Raw genomic sequence first — 12,888 nt, forward strand, 5'->3', positions numbered from 1 at the left:
AAATAAAAAATAATACTAATAAATCAACACCTTAAGATGAGCAAACAACAAGTTGTCGATGAAATTCATAAGGCAGCGCGAAAAAACTTCATACGGCGAAAGTTCGTTCAAAAAGGGATAAATGACACATGGCAAATTGATTTAGTTGAAATGATACCATTTTCGAAAGAAAATAAGGGTTTTAGATATTTACTGACCGTTATTGACACGTTCTCAAAGTATGCATACGCCGAGGCAGTTAAGTCAAAGTCTGCCCTGGATGTAGCAGAGGCAATGAAATCTGTTTTTAAAAAGAGTAAAAGTACACCCAAGAATATTCAGTCAGATCAAGGGAAAGAATTTTTTAATTCCACTTTTAGGAAATTAATGGATAAATTTGATATAAATCATTATCATACTTATACGCATCTCAAGGCTTCTATATGTGAACGCTTTAATAGAACATTAAAAAATCGTATGTGGAAAATGTTTAGTATGCAGGGTAAATATAAGTGGATTCATAACATCAATTATCTCGTAAATCAATACAATAATTCATATCACCGAACAATTAAAATGAAGCCTATAGATGTCTGCACGAAAAATGAAGAGTTTATTTTAAAATCGGTATATAATATACCAAAAATATTTCCAAAACATAAATTTTTAGTAGGTGATTTTGTTAGAATAAGTAAATACAAGGGAGCATTTATGAAGGGATACGAACCTAATTGGACCACAGAAGTTTTTAAAGTTTTAAAAGTCAAGTCTACATACCCCGTAACATATGAAATACAAGATTATATGGGTACCCCTATTAATGGGTCATTTTATGAAGAGGAACTTCAAAAAGTGAAAGACAAAAATGCTTTCCTAGTAGAGAAAATACTAAAAAGGAAAAATAATCAAGTGCTTGTAAAATGGAGCGGTTTCGATTCCAGCCACAACTCATGGATATCTGTAAATGACCTGCTAAAGTAATAAAACGCAACAATAACAAGTTTATTTTGTATCTATTTATTTACAAATTTTTATTCTTATAATATAAACATTTACTTAATAACGGGTTTAATTTTGACTACTTAATATATGTTCAATATTATAATGACCATGAGCCAATGTATTACAATTATCTGGTAAAATATATCTCTTATCATCCTTATAATTAAGACTTATTTTATTCATAATTTCAATATAGAGGATGTGCAACCTACTTCGAATAACTCGCTGGGATCCATAAAATGTTTTTTTATATTTTATACATTCTATATAATCTTCATGATTCAGTTTTTTAATAACCGCTTTCTTAACTCCTTTAATTTTTTTTATACATTCGTTTTCGTTTCCTTCCTTATCAACTAAACAAGAGTATGCCTTAGCCTTCAGTCCAGCAAAAGAAGTCATAAGCCTACCTGCATGTTCATCCTTCATTTTGCCAGGTTCCCTATTATTAGCTTTAACTATATTAAATTGGTTTTCTAGTTTATAATTTGAGGTATCAAATCGTTCAGGATTTTCTTTTATAGTTTCGTAAAAGTCTTCCTCTGAAGATAAAATAAATGAATCTGTATCCATATAAATTATTTTCGAAGAAGGACTTTTAAGTAATAGAAAATTATAATAAAATTCATACATTAACCATTTAGATAATTCTAAAACAGCAACTCCTATGTATATTGGCTTATCATACATAATTTTTGATGGTGTTGATTCAATCGCTGCAAGATCTGTCCCAAATATCTCAACGCTATGGAAGTCATGTCTAGCTATGCGTTGCCTGAAGCCTGGCGAATTTTGTCTTGATTTATAATGTTTTACTAATACTATATTTCTACGCTTGGCCACATTTTCCATTGTTTTGCCGTATACTGCATTATTCATTAACTTAAAAAAATTTTTTTCAAAATCATTTTCGGCTAGTTTTCTTTGATCAGTGTTTAAATCAATATAGGGCTTTAACCAGCATGATTGTGTAAAAGACAAAACCCTATGTATTTTTTTTACAATTAAACCATGCTGTATACAAAGTTGAAGCTGTTTTAAGTGGATAATGTATTCGCTTTTATTCGATAAATCGGCTATAAGTTTTTGGTGCTTACCTCCTGGAGGAACTTTGTTTTCTGGACAGAAAGGCAAGTAGTTATGCGAGTCATGCCGATCAGTAGGATATTCTAAATCCACTTCTAATATATATCCTACATTTCCATCAGCAGAAATATTTTTGAAATCGAAAGATTCTAATTGATCATTACTTAAAAATTTAAATCCTGAAAGCGGTAAGGGTTGACTCATTGCCCAACCATATAAATTATTTGCATCAATATAGCTGAGGTAGTTATTTGGTTTACTTGATCGAAGTTAGTTATATATTTATTATTAGCTATAGAAATTCTTTGGGTACATTGAGTTAACCCACCCCTTATCGCTCTTTTTAAAAAGTTGTACATGTCTCCGTCACTAATAAGTTCTAAATTTACATTAGTATACTTGAGCATAGCATCCCAAGATATTGACGGTGCTGTAACATAGTTAATAGGGTCAAGCTTATAAATTTTCTGACAAATTTTTCTAAAATTTTCGAAAACATCGGTCAAAATTAAAACATCACTTTCTAAATAAAGTTTTATATAATCTTTTATAGTATTACAGTTAAAAGTTTTCCAAACCTTTTGTGCAAAATTGTAATCATCTATACTACAATTTTCTTCGCTGAGAGAATTGTAAAAACTATCAATGTCAGGAAGCTGGGTATCCTCAAATTTTTCAAAACTATCTAAATAGTCGTAAGGGAAGACACCCTTCCTACGCATTTGCTTAAATTTTTCTCCCTGAAATTTAGTACTTAGAATTTTAAAATCTTTGTCCTCCATGTAGCTTGATAGTTTTTCTAAACTAGAATTTAAAAATCTAATCGAATCGATATATCTTATTTTATATCTATTTGATGCATTTATTTTAATTGTCTGCGTTAGCGCTATATAAAGCTCTTTATTACAGGGTATAGGGCTTAAGTCTCCTTCTAATTCAGTAATGAATAAATGTATGTCATATTTAGATAAGTTATGAAATACTACAGGAAAGAAGGGATCACTTAATTTGTACTTTGGCTTACAATTTTTATGAATGGGACCCATGTATTTTCCAGAAAATTGATCAAAATATTTGTCCAGATCGTCAGCGTTTATTTCCTTTTCACAGGCACAGCAATTTCCTTCCTGTTCATGGATTGTGCTAGCAATCGGGTTTTTGGGGGTCGACCAGTACATGTAAAACAAGCTCGAAGTTTTTTCCTTTAGTGATTTGCAGAATTTTTGTATGCAGTCAGCGCCTATAAAATTATACAAAATTTGAATTAGTTTTTAAAATACTAAGAAATTAATTATTTATTGTTTTTACATACCTTCATATGTCCACAATTCGTTAAGATCCGGATTATATTTATGTGCTATATAAAATGATACGGCACATGCAGTATGCTTCTGCACTTTTGTTGTTGACGATGTTGAAGACGAATTTAGGCATGTTCTATAGTTTTCAAGAACAGCCTCAATATCGGCATATATCACCACCGGAGGAGATAATTTTTTATGAAAGCCCTTGAATGAAGTTGTAGTGTTTGGTTCAGGGTAAAACGAGGCCACTTTTCCGCATTCAAGTTTGTTGTGGGTAGTATTATTAACTGTGAAAAACTGTAGACAGTTATCATAAAAATATCCTCCTGATTTTGCCTTGGAATGCTGTGAGTAGCATAATCTTTTTACACTTGTAATGTAAGCGTAATGCATACTGTCCTGGTTTACGTTATTTATTCCCAATATATTGATGTGGTTGGTTTGAATACATTTGGTTCTAAACGTTGGGCCGATAATTTTATCACCATCAGCGTCGATCTCATAAACATTTATACTGAAGTCTTTATTATTTTTCTCGAAATGGATAATCCCTTTATTCGTTATTGGAAACTCGATTCCTGAAAAATCCAATCTTATTCCGTCATATACAATTATTTCATTATTAATATTAATGTGGTAAGTTGTGGGCTTTGTCATTTTCTCTCGTGAATACTTTTTTTGCTTTGCTGTTATAAAGGTAGCACTCTCATGAGTTTTGTTAGCTATGAATGCCAGTATGCACCATTTGAAACAAAATACGTCAGTATTCTGTACGTTTATAAGTGCATTTCGGGCTCTTATATTCTTCGGGGCCTGAATGTATCCGCTAGCAGGAATGTTTTCTAGCTTTATTATAGTAATTTCAAAATAATTGAAATTTTTTATTGCCCAACCAGAGTCTTTTTCTTGAAACTCACTGCTCCATGCTAGTAAGCTATCTACTGCCATATTAAGTTCATCGATAATGCTTTCATTTTGGTATACAGATTTATAAGATGTCCCAAAATGTTTTGTTGTTTCAACAGTAACACCTTCGTCTGTTTGTTTAATATAGGTACCATAAACTCTTAGGTTTATATATTCTATCATGCTATATTCTATATTCTATCATGCAATGCTTTATAATTTCAATTATATTTTTTTGGCAAAGCTGATAAAAATCTTTTAAATCAATAGTGTTTTGGACTGTACTATTGATTCGATATGATTTAACAGGAAAAACAGTTTGAGAGTTAAGAAGAATTATGTTTTCATTATTTTTTACTTCTCTGGCTGATGCATTTTTATGCTTATCGGTCAATATATGTTGACGTTCCCTTGATGCAAGATATTTATCACCACAAGTAGGACATAAAAGTTCTAATTTTAAATCATTTGTATTTTCGCTAATCTTAGCTTTTTTTCCTTGTTTGAGTACTTCCTTACCCTCATCCATTCTCATCCGTTTGAGAGCATTTGATGATGTTGTGGGATGATCGTCCAAATTATTTTGCCTTCTGTTTTGTGGTTGCCGTTTTTCAGCATTCATTAAAACATTGAAGGCATTTATAGGTCCATTACAATTTTGATAGTGCTCGTCAAATTCATAATTATGAACTAAGGTAGAGCATAAGTCACACCTTATTTTTGATTTACACATTAAAACCACGAAAGGTAGCGCAATGCATTTTTATACTTTTTTAGAGCATTAAGATGGTTTAGTAACTTTATGGTTTCCCTGTAATGTGTTCAATACAATCTCTACTATTGTTTTTACCAGGTCACTATTACTATTGCTTATAATTGCCTTACGTAGTCTATTGTCGGCCTTTTTGAGCACATACAATAAATGTTTGTTCGCTTTCAAGCGATTTAAGCTCTTTTTGTAAACCATTTTCATTTGAATAGCACACAGAATATTCTGAATTAAAAATGTCAGATCTAAATCTTAAGAGATCGTTAATGCCCTGAGTGAGATCAATAAGTAAATATCCGTGAGGTTGCTCCGTTACTTCTTTATATATTCTAAATAGCTCCGTGGGGTTTTCTGGGTAAATTTGTCTTGCTAAACATTGAAATTGAAGCTTATCACGAGGATTTTTGAAAGCAACAATGTATTTGGTATTTAGTGAAATATCTCTGGTGTGCGAAGATTTATGAAATATGTTCTGAGTTACCACTATTACTGATAAATTCCTATGGTGTGATCCTTTTGTAAACAGCTCACACACATTTTTATTAAAGGCTCCCATCATCAAGTCATCCAATATTAAAAGAATTGGTTCATTCGTTTCATTTTCAACTGTTTCAGGGACTCCTTTAAAATATTCAATCTTTTCGAAATTGGGCTTAACACTCTCCTCTGCATAACACCAAATAATTCGATCTATTGAAATATTAAAAAGATCATTCTTTTTGGTGATTAGATTTTCTAAAAAGGTTGTTTTTCCCGATCCTGAGGGTCCACAAATAAGCATTGTAAAAGGATGTATAAATTGTGTAAACATTTTTTATTAAAAAAATTTTTTTATTCGGAATGAATTTTAATATATTATATTATTACTAATTGCTTATATAATGTTTTTAAGTTATATTAGGTTTTATTAATATTCACTTGATCGCGTTTCTTGGAGCAGTTCTTCTCGAAATGAGTATCAGATCCGCAATAATTACAATAAATAAGTTGCGTGTATCCATTTTTACGGGGATCATTTCCAAAAAAGCTCTTAAAAGAATCCATAATAAGAGACAACCTGATAGGACCATGAATTTCTTTTTACTAAATTTTAAACACATGTGTCACCATTACTATATATTTCATAATTGGTGTTTTCTAAGATACAAACAGCTTAAATAAATTATTTAATGAACATCGAAGTGGAAGTTTTTTCTTGTGTATTCTACAATTCGTAAAAAAATTGGGTAGTTGAGTTAAACTTCTTCCGATATCTATATCGATAATGTTTGTTGATAAATACTTGATTAAAAAATTCTTTTTAATTTCACCACGAACAAGAACTGTGTGATACTTATTGAGTGGTGTGAGTATTTCTTCAAGACTTGTGTATGGAATATCTCCAGCTGACCAATCCAATCCGTTTATGTTCTGCTGGTTAAGGTGCTGCTGCTTAAGAGCTCCATTATCCAATTCTTTTATGTTATATGGCGGTTTGAAATGGAAAAAATTAGGTATAACAGTTCCAGCAGGCATAAACGCCAGCTCCTTAACGAAAACTTGTTTGTTGTTACCAAGTACATATTGAAAATCTACTATAATTCTTGAATTACGATCGACTGTGTTCATCATTGGTTGAGATTTTTTAATCAACTGAGGGTGTGCTTGCTAGAGCTTTCTCCTTTATATACCGGTAAGACTAGAACATATTTACAGTTTATTTAAAGTAGTCTTACCTGATGGACATGTGTGTAACTAAAAGAAATAAAACTTCTCGAAAGAAACAGGACCACGAAGTCATTTTTGGAATTGAGTATTATGTTGTTCATAACTTAAAATTGAAATGTGGTCTGTCAACTACTCGAAAATTTTTGCCGATGGTTTGGATGCAGCAAAGTAAAAATAATTTCATTGGATTTGACAAAGACGAATGGATGCAACTTCTTACGTATAAGGAATTTATTCAGTTGAAACTGGACCAGTATGACTTCTTGATGCCTGATACAATTATTGATCATCCGTGCTTGCACTCCATAAAATGTAACTTTAGATTTAGGAAATCAGATAATCAGTACGTTTTTGTGATTAATCAGTATGGTAACAAAATTGAGTTTGATTCTGAGTCCTGGAGATCATTACTAAGATTAGGCATATTTTTTACTACATTTTTATGTTGGAACTCCATATTAAGACAGCAAGTAATATATCTTTACAATAATCATATTATTCCTAAGTGTGTATCTTTACAAAAATTTGATATTCAACTATCTGATTTAGAAGGTACCTATGATAAGGATGTGCAAATAGATTTAACACGATTATGTTTTGAAATATCAAAAAAGATGCGTTCAGAAATAAAAAGGGATGTTCTTGTATATAAGCAAGCATTATTGACTAAGCAACCATCGTCATCAAATAAAAAATAATACTAATAAATCAACACCTTAAGATGAGCAAACAACAAGTTGTCGATGAAATTCATAAGGCAGCGCGAAAAAACTTCATACGGCGAAAGTTCGTTCAAAAAGGGATAAATGACACATGGCAAATTGATTTAGTTGAAATGATACCATTTTCGAAAGAAAATAAGGATTTTAGATATTTACTGACCGTTATTGACACGTTCTCAAAGTATGCATACGCCGAGGCAGTTAAGTCAAAGTCTGCCCTGGATGTAGCAGAGGCAATGAAATCTGTTTTTAAGAAAGAATTTTTTAATTCCACTTTTAGGAAATTAATGGATAAATTTGATATAAATCATTATCATACTTATACGCATCTCAAGGCTTCTATATGTGAACGCTTTAATAGAACATTAAAAAATCGTATGTGGAAAATGTTTAGTATGCAGGGTAAATATAAGTGGATTCATAACATCAATTATCTCGTAAATCAATACAATAATTCATATCACCGAACAATTAAAATGAAGCCTATAGATGTCTGCACGAAAAATGAAGAGTTTATTTTAAAATCGGTATATAATATACCAAAAATATTTCCAAAACATAAATTTTTAGTAGGTGATTTTGTTAGAATAAGTAAATACAAGGGAGCATTTATGAAGGGATACGAACCTAATTGGACCACAGAAGTTTTTAAAGTTTTAAAAGTCAAGTCTACATACCCCGTAACATATGAAATACAAGATTATATGGATACCCCTATTAATGGGTCATTTTATGAAGAGGAACTTAAAAAAGTGAAAGACAAAAATGCTTTCCTAGTAGAGAAAATACTAAAAAGGAAAAATAATCAAGTGCTTGTAAAATGGAGCGGTTTCGATTCCAGCCACAACTCATGGATATCTGTAAATGACCTGCTAAAGTAATAAAACGCAACAATAACAAGTTTAATTTTGTATCTATTTATTTACAAATTTTTATTCTTATAATATAAACATTTACTTAATAACGGGTTTAATTTTGACTACTTAATATATGTTCAATATTATAATGACCATGAGCCAATGTATTACAATTATCTGGTAAAATATATCTCTTATCATCCTTATAATTAAGACTTATTTTATTCATAATTTCAGTATAGAGGATGTGCGACCTACTTCGAATAACTCGCTGGGATCCATAAAATGTTTTTTTATATTTTATACATTCTATATAATCTTCATGATTCAGTTTTTTAATAACCGCTTTCTTAACTCCTTTAATTTTTTTTATACATTCTTTTTCGTTTCCTTCCTTATCAACTAAACAAGAGTATGCCTTAGCCTTCAGTCCAGCAAAAGAAGTCATAACCCTACCTGCATGTTCATCCTTCATTTTGCCAGGTTCCCTATTATTAGCTTTAACTATATTAAATTGGTTTTCTAGTTTATAATTTGAGGTATCAAATCGTTCAGGATTTTCTTTTATAGTTTCGTAAAAGTCTTCCTCTGAAGATAAAATAAATGAATCTGTATCCATATAAATTATTTTCGAAGAAGGACTTTTAAGTAATAGAAAATTATAATAAAATTCATACATTAACCATTTAGATAATTCTAAAACAGCAACTCCTATGTATATTGGCTTATCATACATAATTTTTGATGGTGTTGATTCAATCGCTGCAAGATCTGTCCCAAATATCTCAACGCTATGGAAGTCATGTCTAGCTATGCGTTGCCTGAAGCCTGGCGAATTTTGTCTTGATTTATAATGTTTTACTAATACTATATTTCTACGCTTGGCCACATTTTCCATTGTTTTGCCGTATACTGCATTATTCATTAACTTAAAAAAATTTTTTTCAAAATCATTTTCGGCTAGTTTTCTTTGATCAGTGTTTAAATCAATATAGGGCTTTAACCAGCATGATTGTGTAAAAGACAAAACCCTATGTATTTTTTTTACAATTAAACCATGCTGTATACAAAGTTGAAGCTGTTTTAAGTGGATAATGTATTCGCTTTTATTCGATAAATCAGCTATAAGTTTTTGCTGCTTACCTCCTGGAGGAACTTTGTTTTCTGGACAGAAAGGCAAGTAGTTATGCGAGTCATGCCGATCAGTAGGATATTCTAAATCCACTTCTAATATATATCCTACATTTCCATCAGCAGAAATATTTTTGAAATCGAAAGATTCTAATTGATCATTACTTAAAAATTTAAATCCTGAAAGCGGTAAGGGTTGACTCATTGCCCAACCATATAAATTATTTGCATCAATATAGCTGAGGTAGTTATTTGGTTTACTTGAATCGAAGTTAGTTATATATTTATTATTAGCTATAGAAATTCTTTGGGTACATTGAGTTAACCCGCCCCTTATCGCTCTTTTTAAAAAGTTGTACATGTCTCCGTCACTAATAAGTTCTAAATTTACATTAGTATACTTGAGCATAGCATCCCAAGATATTGACGGTGCTGTAACATAGTTGACCCTATGTCAAGCTTATAAATTTTCTGACAAATTTTTCTAAAATTTTCGAAAACATCGGTCAAAATTAAAACATCACTTTCTAAATAAAGTTTTATATAATCTTTTATAGTATTACAGTTAAAAGTTTTCCAAACCTTTTGTGCAAAATTGTAATCATCTATACTACAATTTTCTTCGCTGAGAGAATTGTAAAAACTATCAATGTCAGGAAGCTGGGTATCCTCAAATTTTTCAAAACTATCTAAATAGTCGTAAGGGAAGACACCCTTCCTACGCATTTGCTTAAATTTTTCTCCCTGAAATTTAGTACTTAGAATTTTAAAATCTTTGTCCTCCATGTAGCTTGATAGTTTTTCTAAACTAGAATTTAAAAATCTAATCGAATCGATATATCTTATTTTATATCTATTTGATGCATTTATTTTAATTGTCTGCGTTAGCGCTATATAAAGCTCTTTATTACAGGGTATAGGGCTTAAGTCTCCTTCTAATTCAGTAATGAATAAATGTATGTCATATTTAGATAAGTTATGAAATACTACAGGAAAGAAGGGATCACTTAATTTGTACTTTGGCTTACAATTTTTATGAATGGGACCCATGTATTTTCCAGAAAATTGATCAAAATATTTGTCCAGATCGTCAGCGTTTATTTCCTTTTCACAGGCACAGCAATTTCCTTCTTGTTCATGGATTGTGCTAGCAATCGGGTTTTTGGGGGTCGACCAGTACATGTAAAACAAGCTCGAAGTTTTTTCCTTTAGTGATTTGCATAATTTTTTTTATGCAGTCAGCGCCTATAAAATTATACAAAATTTGAATTAGTTTTTAAAATACTAAGAAATTAATTATTTATTGTTTTTACATACCTTCATATGTCCACAATTCGTTAAGATCCGGATTATATTTATGTGCTATATAAAATGATACGGCACATGCAGTATGCTTCTGCACTTTTGTTGTTGACGATGTTGAAGACGAATTTAGGCATGTTCTATAGTTTTCAAGAACAGCCTCAATATCGGCATATATCACCACCGGAGGAGATAATTTTTTATGAAAGCCCTTGAATGAAGTTGTAGTGTTTGGTTCAGGGTAAAACGAGGCCACTTTTCCGCATTCAAGTTTGTTGTGGGTAGTATTATTAACTGTGAAAAACTGTAGACAGTTATCACAAAAATATCCTCCTGATTTTGCCTTGGAATGCTGTGAGTAGCATAATCTTTTTACACTTGTAATGTAAGCGTAATGCATACTGTCCTGGTTTACGTTATTTATTCCCAATATATTGATGTGGTTGGTTTGAATACATTTGGTTCTAAACGTTGGGCCGATAATTTTATCACCATCAGCGTCGATCTCATAAACATTTATACTGAAGTCTTTATTATTTTTCTCGAAATGGATAATCCCTTTATTCGTTATTGGAAACTCGATTCCTGAAAAATCCAATCTTATTCCGTCATATACAATTATTTCATTATTAATATTAATGTGGTAAGTTGTGGGCTTTGTCATTTTCTCTCGTGAATACTTTTTTTGCTTTGCTGTTATAAAGGTAGCACTCTCATGAGTTTTGTTAGCTATGAATGCCAGTATGCACCATTTGAAACAAAATACGTCAGTATTCTGTACGTTTATAAGTGCATTTCGGGCTCTTATATTCTTCGGGGCCTGAATGTATCCGCTAGCAGGAATGTTTTCTAGCTTTATTATAGTAATTTCAAAATAATTGAAATTTTTTATTGCCCAACCAGAGTCTTTTTCTTGAAACTCACTGCTCCATGCTAGTAAGCTATCTACTGCCATATTAAGTTCATCGATAATGCTTTCATTTTGGTATACAGATTTATAAGATGTCCCAAAATGTTTTGTTGTTTCAACAGTAACACCTTCGTCTGTTTGTTTAATATAGGTACCATAAACTCTTAGGTTTATATATTCTATCATGCTATATTCTATATTCTATCATGCAATGCTTTATAATTTCAATTATATTTTTTTGGCAAAGCTGATAAAAATCTTTTAAATCAATAGTGTTTTGGACTGTACTATTGATTCGATATGATTTAACAGGAAAAACAGTTTGAGAGTTAAGAAGAATTATGTTTTCATTATTTTTTACTTCTCTGGCTGATGCATTTTTATGCTTATCGGTCAATATATGTTGACGTTCCCTTGATGCAAGATATTTATCACCATAAGTAGGACATAAAAGTTCTAATTTTAAATCATTTGTATTTTCGCTAATCTTAGCTTTTTTTCCTTGTTTGAGTACTTCCTTACCCTCATCCATTCTCATCCGTTTGAGAGCATTTGATGATGTTGTGGGATGATCGTCCAAATTATTTTGCCTTCTGTTTTGTGGTTGCCGTTTTTCAGCATTCATTAAAACATTGAAGGCATTTATAGGTCCATTACAATTTTGATAGTGCTCGTCAAATTCATAATTATGAACTAAGGTAGAGCATAAGTCACACCTTAATTTTGATTTACACATTTAAACCTCGAAGGCATTCCGAGGCTTTGAGCACTGAGCATAATGAGTTTCAAACTCACTCATCTCCACATTTTTGGTGCACAAATCACAAGCAACGAATGACTCCATTTTTAGGGTTTTGGTTTTAATATTTTTATTCAAAAAATATATTGTTATATGTTGTAATGTTGTTAACAATTTTCACCCACGCGTTATAAAGGTAAAAACCACGATAATGTTGTTACCAATTTTCACCCACTCGTTTAAAAGGTAAAAAGCACGATTAGAATTGTTAGGCGCGATTGCAAGGACCGATGTGGATCTAATTATTTTAGAATACAGTACTGAGGCATTTGAAGAACTGATCCTGAGCAATTTGAGTGGTGTCATTTTTATAGTCCAGAATGTTCACTTAACAGGTTGACATCTACAGGGAGTGCATACAGGTATGTTGTACTCCTAGAACCAATCCGATTGGTTCTCGAACAAAAGGAGCAG

The 12,888-nt window shown here is 31.3% G+C and overlaps 1 protein-coding gene across 1 annotated transcript; it reads right to left on the reverse strand.

Moving 5' to 3' along the window:
• Nucleotides 1–1,189: 1,189 nt before the first annotated feature.
• LOC127011843 (uncharacterized) lies at nt 1,190–11,683 on the reverse strand. The gene is made up of 3 exons (XM_050890087.1): nt 10,781–11,683; nt 2,750–3,307; nt 1,190–1,206 (listed from the first exon to the last, which is right to left on the reverse strand). Exons 1-3 carry the CDS (start codon nt 11,427–11,429, stop codon nt 1,190–1,192), a joined length of 1,224 nt encoding a protein of 407 aa, XP_050746044.1. The 5' UTR covers nt 11,430–11,683.
• Between the last annotated feature and the right edge of the window lie 1,205 nt (nt 11,684–12,888).

Source organism: Drosophila biarmipes, unplaced genomic scaffold (assembly GCF_025231255.1).
Source record: "Drosophila biarmipes strain raj3 unplaced genomic scaffold, RU_DBia_V1.1 ptg000015l, whole genome shotgun sequence".
Classification (NCBI taxonomy): domain Eukaryota; kingdom Metazoa; phylum Arthropoda; class Insecta; order Diptera; family Drosophilidae; genus Drosophila; species Drosophila biarmipes.